This window comes from Grus americana, chromosome 5 (assembly GCF_028858705.1).
Source record: "Grus americana isolate bGruAme1 chromosome 5, bGruAme1.mat, whole genome shotgun sequence".
Lineage (NCBI taxonomy): Eukaryota > Metazoa > Chordata > Aves > Gruiformes > Gruidae > Grus > Grus americana.
Window position 1 is genome coordinate 6,499,546 of NC_072856.1, and position 23,050 is coordinate 6,522,595.

Below are 23,050 nucleotides of genomic sequence, written 5' to 3' on the forward strand. Positions count from 1 at the left end.
ATTGCTTACACATACACGTGCTGATATTATTGCATATTTATGTATGGCAGCAGTAATTCTTTCTCATAGCAAATGATGTGCTTTTTTTCCATTCACATCACCTAGTTTTAACCTGAAAAGAAACATGGAGGGCTCAGCGATAGAGGACAAGATAGCATCAGCTCCAAATTGTATTAAACTTTGGTGTGGCTGTTTCTCCTCTTCTGACTACAGCTATGCTCTTCAAAGGAGACAGAAAAAATAATTGAATGGTAGCCCTTTGCTAACTTGATTCATTAATTCGCCTGTGTTAATTGAGTCACTCCCAAATTAGGTCATTGAAATCAGTGAAGTTATTCTGTATTTACAGAAGCGTAATTGGTTAGGATGTTCAGCTGCAAGCAAGAAAGGAAACAGTATTTATAAATACGTCTCAGAAGTCAGTAGTAAGAATTGCCTTAGATAAAAGTCAGCATTATCAGTTAAGTTCACTAAGAGAAATCAGGAACAGTTAAAGGTGCATTTTAAAAAAAAAAATGGCTTTTCTGTAAAGCTTCGAAATACAGTTTGTTTATGCTTGAGGATCCTATTTATGTGGGTAAGAATTTGTCTCCAAAACTAAAAGTTTCCTTTTTATTCTGAATCCAGGGGTTTAAAAAAAAAAAAGAAAAGAAAAGAAAGGAATATTGCTGCTTGAACTTTGATTACTAAACAAGTGAGAATGATGCAGCACTGCTACGTGCCTTGGTCAGTACTCTTGCACTTTGATGGAGTTTGCAAAATAGGCTGATTAATGGGTATCATCTTCTTAGTGAACCTTTCTCAACTGCTCTCCTGAGAACATGAAAGAATGCTGAATTAAGTGAACGTGGTGAATTTTTAATTAGGCAGCCTCATGGAAGTATACACAAAATAGGTCAAATAGCTTTCTCCTCTTCCAGAATTGTGTCCATAGACAAACTATCTTCTTGTGAGAAAGGGATTAACTGGCATCAGATAAAAGAGAACTTTTCCACTGAAGTCTTGTATTTCAGTTTACTATAGATGAGGCCATAAATCTGCTGGACTCATTTAGTTAGTGATGTCGATGGATTTATAAAGCAAGCAGATAACGTATTACACCTTTGTCACTGCTAACACAGACGAACGGGATCAAGGACATTATGGATTTATGTTCGTTTTCCTCTGTCTATTTTAGGTAGTAACTAGTGTTTTTAGTTTGAGGAATCAGTGAACTCAAGCAAAGTAATGAGCATTGAGCTTCTGTAACACATAACATGAACTATGAGGTTTCAGATGCGCTGGAATGCTCAGTCAAAGCTTCGTGAAAATTCCCACGTAGCGAAGGTTATGATCAGGGCTTTCGGATCTTACCTAGGTGGAAAGCACCTATTGCTTCCGTCTGGACACTAAATAAAATGTTATGCCTCGCATTTCTCAAAGGGTGGTTGTAGGATTTGGCGTTCAGAGCAAAATCACGTTATTTCTTCTACTTCCTTGAGAAAGCATTTTCTTTTCCTGTATGTTTGCATTATAGAAGAGTATAAAGTTCTGGTTTAAGTGACCTTTGTCACTTGTTGTGACTTGAGTTCACAAAACAAAAAACTAAGATCAAAGTTCCCAGTTCACCATAGGACATTAATTCCTCCAGCTCCACTGCAGCTTCTTTTAATATTTTTACTTATCAAATGAGTGAAAGATTCCTGCTTTTTGACTGTTCAGAAAATGCCTTTTTACCTTAGAACTTCTCCAAGAGACCAATATGCCTGCTAACCAATATATTATAGTTAGTGGGAAAACTAATTACAGTGAATTTATTCTCGACAACAAGACGCATTTATTTTTGTCAACTCATTTAGCTGCAGGTAGCTAGTCAAATCCTACAACCACACACATGGGGGAATTTTCTGAATAAGTTTTTTGATGAGAACATTCCAATTTGTCAAGACTTCTTCAGAGATGTTTCTGTAAGGTTAGAAGAGGGTAGGATTTCTCGCCGTGGAGGAGACCACTGCGGAGTAACCAGTACCCTGCTGTGGAAGCTGTGGGTCAGGGAAGTGGAAGACCGAGGTTTCAGGTTCTGAATTGTACAGGAAAGACCAACTTTGTAACAGTAAGTTACAGACTGTCTTGAGGTAATAATTGAAATTTTTCCTGAAATACGCCTAAGGCTTTTGTTCTAGTATGAAATGGGAAGAATTCAGAGTAACTTTTACAGAGACAGCAGAAGTGTTTGCTGCCTAGCTATATAATCTTTCATGCCAGGCACAGAAAAAATGCTTGCGTGAGATGAGAGAGAGAGTCAGGCTAAGTCTCAGTGTAGTATTTTAGGTAACAAGAATAGTATACCTGTGATGCAGGACTTACCTGGACCACTCTTTCATGGTGATGCAATAGTCACAAATACCTAAAAGGCATAGACTTAGCAGAACAGGAAAAATATTTTTCTAATTTTTTGGAATTGAGGGTCAGGATCTTATAAGAGGTAAATACAAGAAAAAATGAAAATACATGTGTTATATTTGTAGATACATGTAAGTTTGTGTTACGCAAGAACCTGGATGTTAAAGGCTGAACTCATTGCTGTAACAATATAATTTCAGTGTCATCCATTTTTTAATACATTTCAAAGTCGCACCAGTGATACTCAGACATTTGATGTTCATTCTCTCAAAGGGAGTTCAACCTTATACTTTTTTTCAAAGTCTTCTGTCTGTGGATATTTGGTTAAAAATGTAGTGTATATTTATATTCCATTCTGTTTTCACTGTGCTTTGTTTTTCTTCTGAAGGACATGCTCAGTAATTACTTTAATTGTGCCAGCTGGATTTAAATGACATAGCTTTAACTCCAATTACTGAATTTCTGGCTTTACTGCAGCTACCAATAATAGCTTGTGGCTTTAGTTGGAGCTGGAAAAAAATAAATGGGGAATAGTTAGTTCCTAGTAGCTACCTAGTAACTACATACAGAGAGCCATATTAATAAAAGCTTGTTTTCCTCTAGAACTTTTTTTTTTTTTCAAGGTCTAGAAACATAACAGAATTGCAGCCACATTAAGGTTAACTAACGAGTTAGTTAATCCTGAAGTTGCTCCACTGATGTGGGGGTACGTCTGTGTGCACATGCATGTACAAAGAAACAGCAACTGGTAAATTTTTAAAATAACACTTTTCTTTTTCCTTAAAGGCCATCATATGCGTAAAGGGAATGAGCCTTATCTTTGAACGATCACAAATTTGGCTGGCCATCTTTTCCAAAGGAAATCTGACTGTAGACAATTTTGATAAAGGTTACTTATACTAGAACTTTATCTCCATGAACAGTTGAAAAATCATCTTCAGTAATCTCTGTTAAAGTTGTAGGAGATTGTTACTCCATACTTCTTCGAAGTTTTGAGTGTGCTTTAGAAATCAATTGACTGAGTTTAAGAGAAGTTAGCAGTTATTTATTGTTGAACTGAAAAGTACTCTTGAGTTAAGCTGAAGGGAATTAACATGATTTGCAGGATAATTTGTTTTACTTTATTTCAGTAATAACTCCCTTTTTCTAAGTAGAATCATTTTTTTCTTGACGCAGCTGAGATAAACACTCTCTTCTAATGCATGGTACAGATGAAAAAGAACTGTGAAAGAAAGAGCTACAGATTAATGCCTTTAAAAATCCAGTTTATCGCATGCATGGCGTCAAGATTTTCAGGAGTTGGGCCATATTGGAAATCCAATTAGACTGGGAGGAAAACTTGTGAATCTGATAGTCTGCTTGTTAACTTAAAAATCCAATTTGCTCATTCTAGCACAAATAAGCCTGTAGGTAGCTTTCTGCAGATCCTAACATCAGAAATTGTAGAGGATCATCAGAGGATCTGTCCTCCACTGTTGGGCTGAAATATTTCATTTCAAATAAGATGTAAAAAATGAGTAATGGCTAGTATAATCAATAGAAATTCAGGATTTAGATATAATGAGTATCTAATTTTAAGTTATTTGGCAAATAAAACCAATGCTCATTAGCAAATAAACCAACACTAATGCATTTATTCTTTTTTCAATTCTGTTTTTTTTTTTTTCTGAGTTGGGTTAGTTATGAGGGATTTATGCATAGTAAGTAATCTTCCTTACCATGACTTGAAATCCTTCCTAGATAGGAACTTGATCATGAATGATGTAGTTCATAATTTTGCTATAATGGTTACCTTGTGTTCTGAATGTATCCTGAATCTAATTACTACAAAGCTTATATATAAGAAACTCCTTTATTTACATGCGTGCTGTGTTGTAGTGAACTGAGAAATGAAGACCTGAATCAAAATTAACAATCCAAAAGACTATTGTAATAACTGCATGATAAAAACATTTTTCAGTACTTGATTACAGAAGTGCTTGTAAGTGAGTTTTGATTAAGCGATGTTATGATAAACCAAAATGAACAGAATAACCTGTGCAATACAGTGTTAACATGAAAGAAGGGATTGAAAGATCACAGAGGATATGACTCAAGAAAACTGGTTTCAGCTTCTGCTTCAATAGAAATGTGATGTTTCCATTGTGACTTTTCAGAATAATTTTTTCAGAAGCTTGTGATCCTTAGGGAATGCCTGCATAGGTAAGGGCCGTCACATCTATTCTGTGTTGAGAGATGGCCGAAAAGCCGCATTAGGACAGTTTTTCCTATACCTGGTGTGTGAGGGAATTGTCCAGCTCCCATACTAGAGCTGATTCATGCCTGGAGAGCTGGCAGCATGGATGAAGAAGCTGTGTGATCCGTTGTGAGCATAGTGCTCGCTGAAACGTAATAAGGGTTAGTCTTCGGAAAGCCTAATATTGAGGTTCAAAATATCAAAGTGCTTTAGGCATTTGATCTGCCTCCACCAATTCTGTACACCATCTTAACTCCTCCAAAAAGTAGTAATACCTGCCTGACTCCCTTTTTAAAAACGAGATTTATTCTCTGTAATGGTTACCACTGTCTGAAAGCTCGTGAGCATTGGACATTAAAAAAAGCCTGCACTTCCCTGTTATGGTAGATTTTGATATATAAATACACATCCACAGGTAGCTGAAAAACCTTCTACATTATTTATACAATATAGTTTACAATACAGGTACACAGCAGAATAAGACCTAAATCCATCACAATGCCACTTATTCAGGTGTCTAGTGATATCCTTCTCCAGGTTATTTGTTGTTTCTAGGACTAAAATTAGGACAAAAGGGGATTAATTTCTTGCCCAATAATCTCATTTTACTAAAGCTTTACTAGGCCTATCCTAAATGTGTAAAGGCTCAAAAGATTGAATCGAGTCATCCTATCAAATTTTGTGAAACAGAAACTATTTAGGAGTCATTTTCATAGTAATTTTCCTTTCCATAACTATGCCGCATTTGAATTGAGAAACATTTGCTGTCCTACACTACAGTTATCTAAATATATTAGTGGATTGCATGTTACCGAGAAATCGAGACAAGTGCTTTTTATCCTCTAACTGTCATAAAATTAAAATGCACTCTTGGCCCTTTAGGAAAGTATGATAGAAAGAAAGGTAGCCAAGCAGTTAAAAGGCCCGAAAATGAAGATGCAAAGTGAGGTCCTAGTAATCAATTTCTAAACTAAATATTTCTGCATTGTTAGGTGAAAGAGTCCCAGAAATGAAAGTCTCTCCAACATTTTATCCTATAAGTGCCCTTAGGGCCAATCTTACTGTCACGCATCGAGCATAGCAAATCTATATGTCAGGAATTATAGATAGGGTTTTGTGATGTATGAAGATTGAAGTTATTCATCATGGCTCTGTATTACAAGATAGCAAAACACAGCAACTGCTAGATGAAGAAATCTGTTATCCGCTTGATGAATCCTAGAACGGTTTGGGTTGGAAGGGACCTTAAAGATCATCTGGTTCCAATGCTTGAATCTTTTTAAAATCACTTTATACTTGAGTGTGGATCCAAGCTGACAATACACATGACTTAGTTGTATGTTCAGGTATGCTAACAGTTATAAGTATATACCTAATTAAACTTAAGTATGTACCTAATTAAAGAGAAGCCCTTGACTTATTGAATTGAATAGGGAAATTCCCATTGACTTCATTGAAATATGATCTGGTCTCTGCCTCTAGAATTACAAGCTTTCACCCTTTTCTCTGATTTAATATCCTCATCTTTATTTAAAATTCAGCTGGTTTTTTTTTTAAATCTTCAGAGTTAGGGAAAGCAAAGCAGTTTAATACAGAAACCTTCATTTTCCTGACTTGAAGTCATAATAGCATAGAATTTTTTTTTTTTTTCTGTAACAGATCACTTGGGGCTTGCAAATTGTATGTTTAACTTTAATGACTTTTTTTAAAATAAGACTTTTTATGTGACAACAGTTCAAAAAGCTCTCAACTGCCACACAACTTTTAATTAACGTAATTGAATAAGTGAAACACGTCAGGAAGATATTGGCTATACTAATTGCTTAAAAATGCATTATAATTACTTTATGTAATTGTTGACTCTGTTCTGCAAGCACGTAGTCTTTTAAATAAAAGATTTTGTAGGATAAATATTTAAACCTTTCTCCTCCTTTAGTAGGTACTCTGAAAACTCAAATAAAGAGGTCATGTAAAGGGTCATGCATGTTCTGTTTGCATTAGCAATAATATTTTACCTGAACATTCCTGGAAAAAAAATTAATCCTACCAGGAGCTCAGAAACAAAGAGGGGGTTAAGTATGAAGGCAGATGTCCTTTAGATGGCCTTGTCACTTTGAGGACATGGACATGACTGAGCATACCCCAGTACCATCCACCCATTTGCAGTCCTCCCACTGAGGAGATATTTTTCTTTTTTACACCAATTGTGCTTTTTTTTGCCTATTTTTTTTCTCTTTTCTTTACATCTCTTAAAGTTTTGCAGAGTTTCAGGGTTTTTCAGATAACTCTAGATCTGCCATTTATTTTAACGTTAATGTAAGTGAGCTCCCCAACAGGACAGAAATTCTTTTATGTTTTGGGTTGGTTTTTTATTTATTTGATCCTGCAGTAAAGAAGAAATGGAAAAACGTTTCATAAACAATTATTACACTCTTTGCCAACTTTACATATTTTTACATTAACTAAAGATTATTTAGTCATTTCTGGAAATTACTGTTCGCTCTAGTACCTTACTGAATTAATACCTGCAGCATAGATTAACTGAAAGCTAAATACACTATATCTGCTCAACTGATGTATTTCAACATAAAAACATTGATCATCGGCCATTGTAGAACAGTATTTTAGTGAGCTGAGAATCTGATCAACTTTTTTTTTTAGCTCTGAAAAGAGGACAAATAAAATACCCCCCCCCCCGCAAAAAAAAACAAAACAAAAAACCCCCAACAAAATCCTAGAAACATTTCATAAAAAAAATTGCGAACACTTGGAATTCCAGTGACATACATGGATGGGATGCTCCTGGCTGATGTCTTTCAGACATGCCCAGCAAAGCACAGGTGGGACAGCATTTATTAGCAGTGGAGAACAGAACATAACGCCTGGGGAGGCAGGCAGCGTGGTCTGAGGTCTGTTAAGGAGCTATCTTTCTGTTAATTGGTGTAAAAGCCTGAACTTCTAGAGCAATATGAATTGGATTTGTGGGTTTGGGGTTGTTTGGGGTTGGTTTTTTTTTTTTAATCTCCTGTGGCTTCTTGCCTACACCCTCCCCGTCCCAAAGTCAAGCAGGGTACTTGTGGTGGTTGGCATTAGAGCCCATCCGAGAACTACAAGAGCAGGGAGAGCTGATAGTTGTTCTTGATGACAACAACCACCAAATGCGTTGTTGTAGGCCAGGGAAGGCATGATGGGAAATAAAAAGTGAAGTAAACAGTAGCTTTCCCACAGTGCAGAGGAAAAGAGCTTGAGGGAGCCAAGCTTTTCTCGTGACATTTTGTGGAGCTGCAGCCAAATAAAGGCTCCGTGTTTGAATTTAAAGATGGATGCTTATAATGCAAGTCAAATAGAAAGGCTGTTAGTCCGTGTCACTGCTTTTGGGGTACGTTACATTAAAAACATCTTTAGGCGGTACAACTCCAGCCACAACGTTCAGGGATGCTATCTTGGTTTGGCTTGCGGCAATCCCAAATGGCAGTTAAAATGTAAACCCAAACAATAGGGCAGGATGGCAGAAAGTAGTGTTACTCTGTTGACAAACGTTATATAAAAATGTCATGGAAGTTTAAAAACTCCCATTATTGAAGAAAGGCTTAAGGAGTTAAGTAACTGTGTGTATTGTGTCATAGTACGCATTGGTGACACTAGGAGCAATCAAGCTCAAGTTAATTTAGGTTGCATAAGTTTATTAGTAGGAGAATGTAATTTTGGCTTGGTGGGTGGAAAAATTACAGGAGAGACTTTCTCTCTTAATAAAAGTGGTGGATACCTTATTACAGAAACAGCACTTGGTCATAGAAGAATGCCACTAATAGCACTGACTGTTTTCGTAACATTTCATTTCTGTCATCTTCTCTAAAGATCTTTTTCTAAACTCAACATATTTAACTCATTAAAAAATTTGAAACTAATCAAAAGAAATTTACAAAAAGTTCAACTTCAGAAACAAAATGAGCCTCCTAAAACACACACACACAATCCATTGAACTTTTTCTTTGAGTATAATTATTTATAGTCAAGATTTTTGTTTTAATGTATTCTACAGAAGAGGTAAATGGGACAGCTAGTCTATTCAAAGTATCTACAAAGCATGCTTTTGGTGGTTTTTTTTTTTACATTAATGGATAAAACTACATGAATGTTAAGAATAGTGCACACTTTTGGATATACTTTTAAAATATGGATGGTATGCTACGTGTCTCAGTCTGACATTTTTTCAGACAGGTGTAACAAAAGTTCATTCACGTGCAATATTTAAATGCTATATTTTAATCTTCATTCCTCCCCTTTTTACTGTATTGATACCATGAATTTGTGGGGCAGTGCTTTAGATGCATAAAATAAGTCATCAACTGCTGAAAGGTACAATAGCAAATATTGTTAAATTTTATATAAGAAATCTACCTTATTAATTCTAAATTTCTTTATTTTTATGTGTGTGGGGGTGTTGTTGCTATAACCTTTTTTGACTACGTTTCAGATAAGAGAGCAGGTATCTCTAAACAGAAGTAATCTCTTTTTTTACAGAAAATACATGCTACAAAAGCTGTGTCCTTGAAAACGTAAAAATGTTTAGCAGGTAAAAGTATGTTGAGCAATAAGGAAAACTAATTTCATAACTTTAAATTATATAAATAAAACATTATCTACTTTTGCAAAAGTGGAGTTTTTTGAGTATTTAGGTGTGCTCATAATGTCTAATCCTCTAAAACTTCCCTCATAAAAATAGACTTTTTTAATCTAAGTAGAGTCTTTCTTTTTGCTTAAATGGCCTATCTAGGTGTAAGAGTTTAGGTTTCATAGGCCTGTCTCTTTTCATTTTACTGGCTTCTATTACAAGACCTTGATCTTTAGTAAAGCTAAGAGCTGATCACATCTGGGCATGAGTCAAATCTGCAAAGTTGCTTAAGTATCCTGTTTCCTGCTTTGTATATCTGCTCCTTGCAACCTTCTTCACAGTCTTTTTACTGCAGTCATTTTTGTTGAACAGAGTGTAACCTGCATATTAGGTTAAAACATTGTTTAAAATAAATAAAATCTCTGATTTTGGTGCTATTTAGTACATTAAGAAATCCTTTCACAGATTTACTGAGGTTAATATCGATATTGGGAATTACCGAGAGCTCATTTTGCGTAAGCATTGTGTAAGTAGCTAAATTGCAGGGAAAAAAGAGCTCTTGGTAAATGTTCCGGTTTCATATTCCATCTCAGAAATGTTTAGGCTACATGAGATAGTTGCGGTTATTTTTTTTTTTCTGTAGTACTTACTGTGGAGAATTTAACTGAACAACTTAATGAAAAATACTTTGTTGTTGCAGATGAGCTTTTATGAATATAAAATTCAGGAAATTCAAGATTGTGGTTCCCACAGCAACCATGACTTGTTTCTTGGCTTCTATTTAGGGTTTAGAATTACTGGGCTAAATGCTGTTCCCAGTTCCCCTGACTTTTCCCATGTTGATATGAAAGCTGAGATGAGAACTTGGCTCAGGATTTGTGGGTAACTTTTTTGTCTGAGTATGTTTCTATTTCCAATTTGTCCAAGATATAATTGTGTGGGAATAATTATTCCATCTTTTTCATCTTTAAAATATTTTTTTCAAGACTAACCAAGCATTAATTAAAACTTACACGGTCCAACGTTGTACAGGCTTTACCCCTCATTTTACTCCTGCTGGGTATGTATGGTAAGTATCGTCATGAATTTTTGATGGAGAATGTGCAAGGAAATTAAATGTCTGAAAAAAAGTCTCCGTTCTGATAGAGGATGTAAAGTGACTCAGAGACATAAGTCCTTCTAAGTTGCCTGCAGCGATGATGCAGGAGGAAATTTAATCTGTGAGAGTGGGTCTTAGCAAGCTTTGAGGAAGGTCCTCAGTCATCTGCAGCTATTGTAGGATACACAACTAAGTTTTAATAAAAACTTTTGTTGAACCATTAAAAACAACTCTGTTGAAACGGAAAACACTTTCTTCATGGTGTCTACTATCTTCTACCACCATCAGGTACATCTCTTAAAATGTGTTCTGAAGTGGTTACTGCAATACCCTAATATGCAAATTTTCAAATATTTTATCTAATGATGAGCAACATGTGTGAAGGGTAATCGGGCATTTCGATTGCCTATTTCAGTTTAAGTCACAAGATTTTACTCTGGTCTCCAGGATGCACCTGCCTATTTGGTAACACATTTTGAGTCTTGACAATTGTGAGTCAAGGACAAAAATATTTGAATATTTGCTTTATAGCGCTTTGTGGGGTTTTTAAAACTATTCTGAAGAATGTTGTGGGCTTTTTTTTATTTGAATGGTAATTAAAAAAGTCTCTATAGGCCTTCTACAAAAAATAGAAATCACTTCTAGTTTAAGACAAACTGATAACATTTCAAGTAAAAAAATTCTGCAGGAAAGGATAGAATATAATTTATTGAGAAGTGAATACTTAAAAGGAATATTCAGCTGTGGCTGTAACAATACTGTTAGTTTGTCTCCACTATAACCTAAAATGAGCACACTGTTTTCTTCTGTTTTTCCTTCAGACATAGGAAGGGACAAAGACACGTACACAGATGATTCAGAACATGGAAATTATGATGCTCGTACAGATCAGTCATTGCTTATTCAAAACAAGCTTACCAGACAAAAAACAGAACCTCGGACTAAATCGTCTTTAAAGGTAATGGACACAAAACTTTAATAAACTGTATCAATTGTCAAAATGTGCTTATATATTTTTTAAAATACAATTTCTAAGAGATTAGATAAATTGCAGCTTAAGTAGGCATCTCACGGTAAGAAATTCAGGTGATTCCATTATTATAGTTTGGCCAAAAGAATCCGTGAATGGAATTCTCTGTACCAAAAGTGACCAAAATCATATAGAATCAAGGATTTTAATGATTTGTATTAACTCATCTAAGAGGCAGTAGCCTTCTTTCAAAAAATTTATATTACACAGAATTTAGGACATAGGATTCCCAGCATGGAGAGAAGTTCATGTCAGCAGGAAGGCCTGAAGAAATTTTGAGAGTTTGGAAGAATTAAGTTCATGTAGCAAATAATCAGTTGAGAGTGATCTAAATTGTACGATTCTCCTTCTAAGCAAAACCCAGATAATAGCTAGACACATTGAATGAAAGATAAAATTCACTTATGTATAGGAGAGTGTAGGAGTATTTTCAGGAACCGCAACTAAAGCACTGGAAAAGCCATCTTACCAGATAAAACTGACATGTTATCTTGCTTAGTAATTACCTAATCACAGTATTCATCACAATGCATTTTCTACAGCGGTTCATCCACTGTTAATGCCAAAGAATTACGACAGATTTTTAGTTCAAAACATGTAATTTTTTTTGTTCCCGTTCTGGACTAGGAGACCCTTAATTCTCCTTTCCATTGAGCATAATTGCTTGTAAATGTATGACAAACGACCTAACCTCAAGAGATTCTGAATCATTTTCTTCTTCAGTCACTGGAAGTAGTGTATTCTGCAGCACAGTTGGGTTTTTTTACCAGCGATTCTCTGCTTTTTGGTATATAAAGGCATGAATAATCCCATGCCACAAATCTGGAAAGGCTTAAACTTCTTTAAGGTTCTGTGCTTTACAGACAATATACCTTTCAGTAGACCATTATACACTTCTCTCATCTATTGTACCTGTAGCACTTTGTGATTTTAGCATTGAATACAAGTTTCACAGGAGTCACGTGCCTTGTAAAACTTGTTCTCTTCGTCACACTGATTGTCATTACTACAGGATTGTGCAACACAGGTAGCAGGTTGATGTGATCTCTGAGATTTCATTTCATGGGATGTTTTTAGAAGACGACTTGTATAATAATAGCTCTCTAATAACTTTTAGATAAGTTTACAGGTAATCATATTTACAGATTGAAAATCTGTGACATGAAAACAAAACTTTGATAATGACAGAGAAGGGTTATATTTTAATCTAAACTGTTGCAATGAGAACTTTTTGTGTTCACTGAATTTTTTTTTGTTTCTGCAAGGCTAGCAGAATTAATGAAATAAATCAAACAAGAACATCCATTATTTGTTGTTTAGGTAGACAAAGTCTTTTATGTTAAATATGGCCTAAAAGAGAGAAAAAATAATGCAGAATCTGCAAAATTTAGGCTATGTTATAGAGAACCAAAAAAAATCTAGCAACAGGTAACATCTATCTAGTAACAGGCATTTCATTGTCCTAAAGCAAAATATTTTTTACGTTTTCATGTAGAATATACAATGACCGCTGGCTGTGTTTTCTCCAAGCCCTGCATTCAGGACTGATATAAAGTTTATAGGCAGCCAGTAAGCTAACTTTCTTTCAAAGTTTAAAGAGAAGCTTTGTATTTGTATAAAGTTTAAACAAAAATGCACTTTTTATGTCTCGATCTTCGTGTGTCCTGACCTACTGAACAAAGTGCTTCAGAGTTTAAAAACAATCTTCTCAAGCCACATCTGGCTTTTAGCCTTGACAACTCCTTTTATCACAGCAATTACTTTGGAAACTTCCTTCTGCTTTTATACTGCTTTAGCAAGTGAGGCAACCAAGCAGGATTCTCCTGCTGTTTACTGTTTGCCTGCCTCCACAGGAAAAAGGCAGAGAGGGGATTTACATTAGTCTTATATTAGAAAAGAAAGGCTACTATTTTGCCTTTGGAGTACTGTACAAGTCTTTGTGGCAATTAGTGGAAGATGTCTAAGGGAAATTTCTTCCCAAAATGGATATAAAACTAGCAGAAGGAGGCTTCTAATTCTTTTTGAGAGTGTTGAAAGCACAGAAGACTTCTCTGCAGCTTTACAGCTGGTGAGTACTGTCATATACTTGGAAGAGAAACTGGTCTGTCATGATGATAAAGTTTCCTCAGTCTAACCAGAGAATGAAAATGAGGAACACCAAATTGGCAAAGTGTACAAGGATAAATGGGTATTCTTCTCTGCTTGTTAATGATTCGAATTTAGGCTTGTTTTGGAAGAGTTGTTTTACACTTGAGAGACTAAGGGAAAAATGGCTTAAAAAAGTTATTTGCAATTAACACTTGGTACTATTATCTCTGTCAGTGATGAGCTACTTGAATACTTCAGCAAGAACGATGTTGTCTTGCTGACGTGATGAAAGCCAATGCACGCTTTTTTTCAGGAATTGCTTAGTACTTCAGATCACGTACACGAGACATCACTTTCCATAAATCTGATTTGTATTGCTGCAATTTTGAACCTTTAGAAACATCAGATAATTTTCATATAGCATCTGGATGCCAACGTTCATCTTGATAGCCATCTACTTTTCTCGTTTCCTTGATTATGATTTATAACTCATAATCTCCTTTAGTGTAGGCTGGTATCACTTCAGAATCTACAGATTTCATACTGGAAAATCGTGAGTCGTTCAGACCTATTAAAAAGCTGTCTCCATTATCCATCTCTGCCATCTTTTCATCACCAAGTGCTGTTGAGATTGTGTAGAAAGTATGACTTCACGTATGTGATTCTGCCAAGGGATCTCATGCAGAGGAATGATGCCAACAAGTGGCTGCTGAGCAAAGTACGGAAAGAGTAGTAGCTGCTATTGCAAGGGAAATGCAGGAAATGAGAAGGTCCCTGACTAGAAAGATGATATTTGAAATGTTCTATTTTCGCTAAGAAAGGAAAGCAGGCTAAACAGACTTTATCGCTTGAATGGAGGCACCACTTGTCCAGAGAAGCAGCATAGTCAGTAGCAGTGAATTCTGTACCAATTACTATCATGTGTATAGTGGCAAGATAGGAATATTTGAGGAATTACACTTCCATTTCCTTTTATTTGCTACATTACGGTTACTCTTTCTGAGCTGATGGATTTTTTTTTTAATCAGATGAATTTTTTATCTAGGTAGTGTATTTTGCTATCTGGCAAGGTAAAGAAAGAATTTTTAGAGCAAAGTTCACATATTATCACTATGGGTTCAGGAACTATAAAGAAATGCTGCCTATACAGTAGCCTAGTTCACTGCCTTTTTCTGGTATCTACTGATACCCGTTATAATATTGCATGTCCAGACCAGCTTTGTGTTGGATAGGATCTGAAACACTTTCTCTTTTAGTCTCCAGAAAAGTTATGTAACTTCTAAGGAGTTTTAAATAAGATCTTAAATAAGCAATTGGCCAAAACATATGAAGAATTCTATTTAATCAGCTGGACATACTGCTGAAAATTCATTCTAATTTGAGCAGAACTCAGTCTGTTCGGTGTAGATTGTTATGGTGATTGTTAAAGGGTAAATCTACCTGTGAAAACCTGAACTATATTGTTTAGGCATTTTATTGGATTCTTTGTGATTTTGAGCATAACTATTACTCTCTCTCCTGCAAAACAAATATTTTGCTTACAGAAATTCATGTAGGTGGGTTTGAAAAATGGAATAAATTAAATGTAATATCCGCAGAGTAAAAATGTTCTTCAGTCTTAATATTTTATTTTCCACACCTTTTCAGGAATTATTTTGTGGTTTCATTTTTTCCTGTTTAAGTCCATGACTTTGAGTTGCACAGATTTGTGCTATATGTTCTAATCCTGTCGATTTATCACTTGTTTCACATACATTATTTCACTCATAATCCTGCTCCTGTGTTCAGTGGAAGTCAGGCATGCATGCTGAAGAAGGTTTGGCAAGAAAAATGTTTTAGCGTATAAATAAGAACAAGATGTTGTCAGCTGACAACAGTGTACTGGAAAGGAGACTAGCAAAGGGAACCTGATAGATAAGAAGTAGTCCACAAATGCAGTCTAACAACACAAACATAAATAAAATTTAGAAGTAATGATAACAGATAAAAACATTATCCCAGAATAGAATGACAGGGTAAAGTGCAACAAGTTGACTTCATGTTTATGCTTCTACTGCATGGCGCTCATCTGCTGTGCAGTTTAGTTTAAAAAAAAAAAAAAAAAAAAAAAAGGAAATGCAGGGAAAACAGTAAGGAATTTTGTTGGAAAGATGAAAGTTTTTTTTAAAAAAAAGTAAAGACAAACTTACAGTGGTCATGTTAGTATACTTCTTATTAAGGCCTCCCTCTTAGACTTAAAGAGCAAATAGAAGTGGTCAAGTATTAAAAATGGTAAGCTTCCTCCTGTCTCCAAATATCCTCCATTGCTGCTGCCTCATTCCGTAACATTGAACAGACTTTCTTTCAAAATTTTGCATGAGAAAACCTAAATCTACTCCTTTCCTGAAGCAAAATGTAGTTTTCATATAATATACAAGGGTATTTTTCATACTTACTCTGTAAGTCTGAATAGAATGAAAATGGAAAAAAAAGTCCTTTGTGACGAAGCTAAAATAGTTACTAATTATTTAGTTTACTCCTGAAAAGTGAAACTGCAATTTTATTGGGAAGGTCAGATATTTCTGGAAGTCTTTGTCTCTGTTCAGAAACCATCTAGATTCTGCACAGTACAGTGTAGTATGCACAGAAATACAGCAGCATGGGTAAGTACGGCAGCCTGTTGTGTTAACCAGGCTATTTTGTCTCTGATGCCCAAAGATAGTACGGATATCTTTGCATATGCAAATATGTCCCTAATTTTCTTTCCTAGGTTATTATGCTCACGGTTATTTGCCAAAAAAGAAAAAAAATCAAACACAAAGCCCCATGAAAAACCCCCACCACTATACATTTAAAATCAATCAATCTATATTTTTGGAATTAAGTAATTGAAAGGATGACTATAATAAATCTATTTCTGGCTTATCCATTCCCAAACCCTTCAAACACAAAAAAATGATTTAATTATAATAAATTATAAAATTTATAAAGTAGAAATTTTTTCATAAAGCACATCTTGGAGTATTCTTAAGCAGAGTATGATTTTAAAAATGTAAAAAATTAGTCTAGTACTATTTTATATGAATGCATTGCCATAGCCTAAAATTTTCTGTAATATTTTCACAGCTAATTCCATGTAACTTAAGAAGTCTGTAAGCTTGTGGGGTCCCAGGTTTGATTTTTAACCATCCTGTAACAAAGCAAGCATTAATTAGGAGTCTCACTTTTGTTCGTGGAAATAAGCCCATTGTAGTTAGAAATGTATTTATTTCCAGAAAATACTTAAAGGTAAGAATTGAGTCATAAATCACTGAAATGGTGGCATCCTTCAGTGTGACTATTACTGAAGATGTTAATGCGAAGATCATGGCAATAGTATTAGGGAGAATTAGTAATCAAAATAAGTGAGGTGGTTTTCATGAATCAGCCAGTAATTGCTCTACCTAATAACGTCTTATGAAGTTCTAAGAACAATAATGTATTAAGGTTTCTTTGATGAGAAATAACCATTCTACTCGGAGTTAGAACCGGAAAGCTTATTAATTTAGATTTTACAGTTTTAGGTAGTTACCATGCCTAAGAATTTCATGCATCAGACTTTACCTCTGTCAAAATTCCTGCCCTAGTTCCTCAAATTGTTTCCATGGCTACTTCTCTCTTATACATGATTTAATAGCCCTGAACTCATCCATTATTATCTCTAAAACATCTCTTAAAAACCAAGACTTGAAGAGATACAGAAAAGTGCTTTTCCTTGCCCCACCTCTGATAACCAGTGTATTTTGCATTGAAAGCTTCATTCTCCCCCTCTTACTCCTCCATTCCAAGCTGATTTTCCTTGCAAATGTACCAAGTGATTTTATGTCATATATATATATATATATATGATATATATATGTCAGACGTTCTCCACAGTCCTGTTTGGACTGTAAGACTCCATGCCAATAAACTTTGTGTCAGCGGTAGGTCAGCAAACGTGCTGCTGTTTCCATGAGGAAGAAAAGACATTTCAAAGTCTATTTACTTGTCTTTTATTCTTCCTCACATGATTTCTGGTTCTACTACTTTTCCCTACATCTTTGTCTCTAAAAAATGCTTCTGGCGAGGTGGTGCTATTACGGAGCGGTGATGCTGGGACTCAGCGCTTCCATTTCCAATAGCAGCATCACTTTTTCTACCGGTGGATTCTTCCCTTCTCTTCTTACAGTTTTCCTGTGAAAAAGCCCAAGATATTTGAGTAAGTCTGTCATTAGTATGCTGCTTCATTATTGGTAAGAATTTATCAAAATTATTTTTCTCTAGCACATTCAGCTGTCAGAATTCACAAGCCGTCTTAAGAAGGAAATGAATTTTGTTCTAAACATCATCACCTTGAAATAAAAAGATTTTGGGGAGAGAAATTTAGTAAATTTGGGGTCCAAATTGTACAAGAGGAATCCTGAGGTCCAGCTGTGCGCATCCATCTATCTTTTGGATCACAGATACTAGTCTATTGGTATATTTGCTTTCCTTTACATAATTTTACAAATCTAAATGCAAATCACACCACCCACGTAGAGGAAAGTTGAACTTCATCCTGTCTACTGTAGAGGCAAAATAAACATACTGTGTGGTGAGGGCTTAATTCTTGTGTACTGTATCAGGCGACACTTATGTAAGCGAACGCTCCTGTTGTTGACTGTGGCTGAGAATGGATGTTCTTTGTACGTTCATATAAATATGAAACTTATATTCTTTTTACTAAGTAAATGACTCTCCTGCAAGTCAGAAATTAAAACACAGGCTGTTCACTGCCTGAGCTACACCCCAGTGTAAAAGCTGTTTCTCCCTGTATATGGGCACCTTGGGTTTAGAACAACCTGCTCTGGGCTGCGTCCAGTGCTGCCAGTCTAGCACTTGTGTCCTGCTTTTATCGATGTTTTATTTATAACTATTGATTGTGAGGGTAGTAGGTGAAACTATAGTTTACATACAGTCTAAAGCAACTTACAAAGTGCATCAGCAGCAAACCACTAACAGATGACGTTAAAATAACGAGTTGTCAGCCTCCGAGTTTACGTGTATATATGCGTAAAATACGTAGAAATTGTGCTTATTTTCGTTGCTATTGCTGGCAAATTTCTTTTAAAGCTCTTGTTCCCTGCTCTTCGTTTAGCATTTATACGCTAGATATTGGTAATGAAAATCTTATACAGGAAGCAAACACGTTAGACCATTTCTTTCATATCAGACTTGATTTACTGGATGTTGATAGTAACATGCTGATTTATTATGTTATAGTGTGTTTTTCACTAATCTTCAGTAAGTTTAAAATTTGCTAGTGCTTTTGCTATTAATAAAATACTGCAAACCTAAATCCTTCCATAGCATGTCATTGACTCTAACATGAATGTAAAATTTGCTCACTGTTTTGGGAATGGTTCCAACTCACTCTTCTAGAATATTTGTTTCTATGTATGGGGTGAAAAATTTGCAAAAGTTTAATCTACAGAGCAGTAGAGTTGAAATAGTTATAATTTCTGTGAATTGTGCTATTTAAATTAATTGGGGAGAGAAAGAGCCTGTAAAACAGCTGTTCCCACTTTGTAAAGAGGGCATTGCGTATTAATTAGAATCTGAAAAATAGTTTCTTGAAAAATCTATGCTTCTTGGCTAAATCCAAGCAAATTCTTCTTGTACCACATTTGAATAGAAATGTAAAGTCTTTTTATTTTATAATTTTTCTAGATATTTCTATTATACTTTTGTTTCACTTTTCTTGCTTGAGCCAAAGCTTCTTTTCCAAGGTTAAATTGATCACTTTGTTTTGTCTTGTGTGAACTGTAAACTTCAGCTGAACGATAGTGTCAGTATTCTGAATTTTACACTGTTTCAGACTTCGAAGCAGTGTGTCATGTTATTTGTTATAATAATCACGAGCTATGAATCAACGAAAAAATGATAAATAAAGAAAACCAAGGAATTGCAACAGATCTGTAGTGGCAAAGCCTTCAGTAATATTTTACTTTGATGCAAACGAGTGTATTACAATTCTGCATTATGAACAAGTTTACTGTTGAGCGAGGAAGCGCTTCACAGCTTCAGTACACAAATAGATAAGATTTAAAGTTCATGTATTTAAAGACTTGGGAAGAACAAGGTGAAGTTAAAACTTGGGTTTGCAAGCTGAACTATGTAGCGATACTCTAAAAGGAATCTCTCAAATCTTAAGTAAGTTTTCATATGTATGTCAATGTAGGAAAGCTGATCAGGTGGATATTGTTTCAGAAGATCTGGAAAACTGAGAGGCTAGAGAGGATGGAGAGGATTAGAGAGAAAAACAAACATTGATCAGTCCTCTTTAGACACGTTTTCCAGGTGAGAGAGGAAATCTTAAAAAGAGTAGAGGAGTGTAAGGGCTTTGCACACAATATTTCTTCTGATGCTTTTCTCCTCCACTGTGTCGATTAAAAGGTGAAAGAATGAATCAGATATTTACTGGTCCAAACCAGCAGATAAATAATAAATGTACTTTTGCCTGAATGCCCATTGTACTAAAAGACTGATTCACTGTGCTAGCTGTAAATAGCGGCCAATTTACCTTGACTTGTATGTTTAATTAAAATTACTGCTCCTTGTTCTGCTTAGACGTTATGGAGCTCCTTCAGATGAACTGAAAAAACACCTAAATCACCAGATAAATTCTTTTACTGGCACAGGCATTCCTGCTAACGTAGATGGACAGCGCTGCTTGAGAATTACACTGAAGTGAAACCAGTAAAGTGCAAGTAGCGTTAAAGTGAATCAGTCCTGAAATCGATAGAGTATAGGTTGGGTTCACCGCACGATTGTGGTAAGTGGCTTCAGTATCGCACATCTCAGGCTGTGGCAGCATGCCTCTGAAAGTGGTCCGAGATGAGCAGATGGAAAATTTCTCTCTACTGTCAGCACAGGTCGTTACTTATTGAACATTGCTCCCAAAGAATTCTGTTTGGTGCAGATGAATCTGAGGGCAGATTTGCACACTGTTGTTAATCCGAGACAGAAAACATGTTTTTCCAAGACTGAAGAAAAGCAGATATTTTAGAAATGAGGAAAGAAAGGCTAGAAATAATAATCCGAAGAAAGGTAAAGGCATAATGTCTGTGGAGTGACTGCATGAGCAGAAATTATATATGAGAAGTTCCAGATCCCCCCTCTGGGGGAATTTTGGTCAGGCTTTTTGTATGTGATTTCGCCTCCTTCGTGGACCATAGTAGCCTGTTCTCATCTGCTTTTGTGAAATACTTGCACTGTAATTCATTGTTGAAGAGCAGGTTCATTGTTTGTGTCTTGAACCTGAAAAAAATTTGGGCATTCACAAATATGAACGTGCAAGTTTGAATATGCAAGTCTTTCATCTACCTCACCTTCAAACCTCTGCATCTTGTATCTTTAGATCACTACATCTACGACATTAAAAAAATAATAAAAATGAATGTTTTTACTACTGTCCCCATTCAGAATTCTTAGAAGGGGTGACAGACCCTATATTCAGTGGACTAATAATCTTGGTTAACAATCTTGGTTAGCTTGCTTTGGGCTTCAGATATTATTTATCTGAATATCTTGAGATAAATAGGAATAAAATAATGTATAAAAAATTAATGGAGTGTGCTATTCTTCAATAAATGTTTGATAAATATATTGATAATTTTTTTTCCTTGTTTTTTCTGTTATATTTAACTTTAACTTAATGAAAATCTGAAGTCAAAAGCCAAGCAAAAGGAAAGGATATTTCCTGTTCTCAACAAACTTCCAAAATAATTTAGGATTAGCATTTCCCCTCGATTGGGCTAAAGGCAGGTATTCAGAGGTTTCTGAATGCTACATAATCCATTATTTTGTGATGGAGGGAAGGCGGCAGAGGCCAGGAGGAGACCAGCGCGGCGGGGATCCACCAGCACTCGTACACCAAATGCCCCAGTGCTGCCCTGCGCCCTGTAGCCCTGAGGTGGTGACGCATCTCACAGCAAGTTGCACATGAAGCAAACAGAGAGCTCTGAAGATGACGAATGCCAATTCCAAGAGGAAAGAAAAGAATGCCATCTTTATGCTTAGAAATGAAGACCTTGACCCAGGTAGTAGAAAGACTCAGGTTAGTTTTGGCTTAGCCTGGAGGGATTTGAATTCCTCTACTGCGTTCCAAAGACTGAAATTGCTTCCACATCTGGATGGTTGCACCTGAAGCAGAGTATGAAGGTGACAGCATAACCCTAGCCAAGTGTGACGAAGCTGAGATTTCTAACACTCGTTTTGTATTTATAGATTTGTTAATAAAGTACCTAAGCAGGTATGTACCTTGGAGAAGGTAACAGAATGCTTTTATGGTTAATTTTGAAAAGCGTCATCTGGAAAAGACAGACAATTGATGCCATCACCAGCTGCTGAGGAGAAAAAGAAGCTTAATTGTACATAAATTGAAGCTTAATGTACTTAAATAATGTTCCCAGACGTGATGATGTGCTTTTTTGTAGCGCTAGGTGGTCTGAGAATGACTGTTCCTTGGGTTTTGCTTTGGGAGCTAAAACAGCAGAGAAAGAGGAAGAGTCTTGTTAGAAAACTTTAGTTTTTGCAGGCTGAGTTCTCAGAAGCACTACATATGTAGAAAGTTGGCAGTGAGCTATGTGGGAGTAAAAAAAACCTTTCATGTAGAAACAAGTGAGCTGGGATCCAGTATTTGTACTGCTGATATTGTGCACTAACAGTTGATTCTATTTATCGGTAGAAAGTGTGACTATTTGATGTAACTCTGAGTATTATAAATTTCATATCAAACAATCCAAATAGGATGAATTTCTAAGAGTGGCATCCTATTGACTAAAAGATGCAGTATTCATAGACTTCTGGTCCCTTGTATGTGGATGTAACGTATCTTACTTCAAACTAACGTACTTGTTCTGGACAGTTTGTGTTAAAACGAGTGCTGCGTTCTCCAGAAGATGATGACAGTTTCTCAGTTTACCTTTTCAGATTTCAAAGTCGTCATAGTCTGACACCAGTTGATATAGCCACTGTCTGTTCTGAATCATGCAAAACACAGAATGCAAAAATAGCTTTCAGCAGCGGCACCTAAAGCAGGATTTTCCGTATCAAGGTCAGAGAATCCCTGGTGTTTGCAAGCATGGTGGGAAGAAACCAGACAAGATTTAAACATTGCTAACATGACATTGAAAAATCGTTTCAACGAGAATATCCAGGAAAACTTTGCAAACAATAGCGCTTCTTTTTTAATATTTTTAGATTTATTTCTCTTTAGGAGAAAATATGTTTGTTATATAAAATTTGCCCAGGAACAAAGCTGGCAAACTGGTTTAATTTATTTGTCTTTAAATTTTATTAATTCCTACTGGAAAGTAAGGATTAGCAGAAGTTTATATCTATCTATGCCATACAATAATTTTAAGGTTTTTCCACAGCTGAAAGAAATAGCTAGAATGTGGGGTTTCTGGAGCTATTTTATTTTGGTTTATTCTAATTATTTTTTAAATCCTGAGCAACTGATGCATATGAACTGCCTGTTCTTGTGACTCGTTCTTTATATATTTATCCCGTGGATATGTGGACATTTCCATGCTTTAGGAAATGCTGTGTTGCATGGAA

General features: G+C 35.6%; 1 protein-coding gene across 5 annotated transcripts in view; it reads left to right on the top strand.

Annotated features, from left to right (window-relative positions):
• ANO3 (anoctamin 3) overlaps positions 1-23,050 on the top strand; it is a 204,519-nt gene that overhangs the window by 116,973 nt on the left and 64,496 nt on the right. For all 5 annotated transcript variants that reach the window (XR_008577413.1, XM_054827922.1, XM_054827920.1 and 2 more), the window contains exon 4: positions 11,154-11,290. Coding sequence is in view for 4 of the 5 variants with exons in the window: in XM_054827922.1 (XP_054683897.1) it covers positions 11,154-11,290 (137 nt within the window). In the remaining variant the exon portion in view is untranslated. The remainder of the gene's footprint in view (positions 1-11,153; positions 11,291-23,050) is intronic.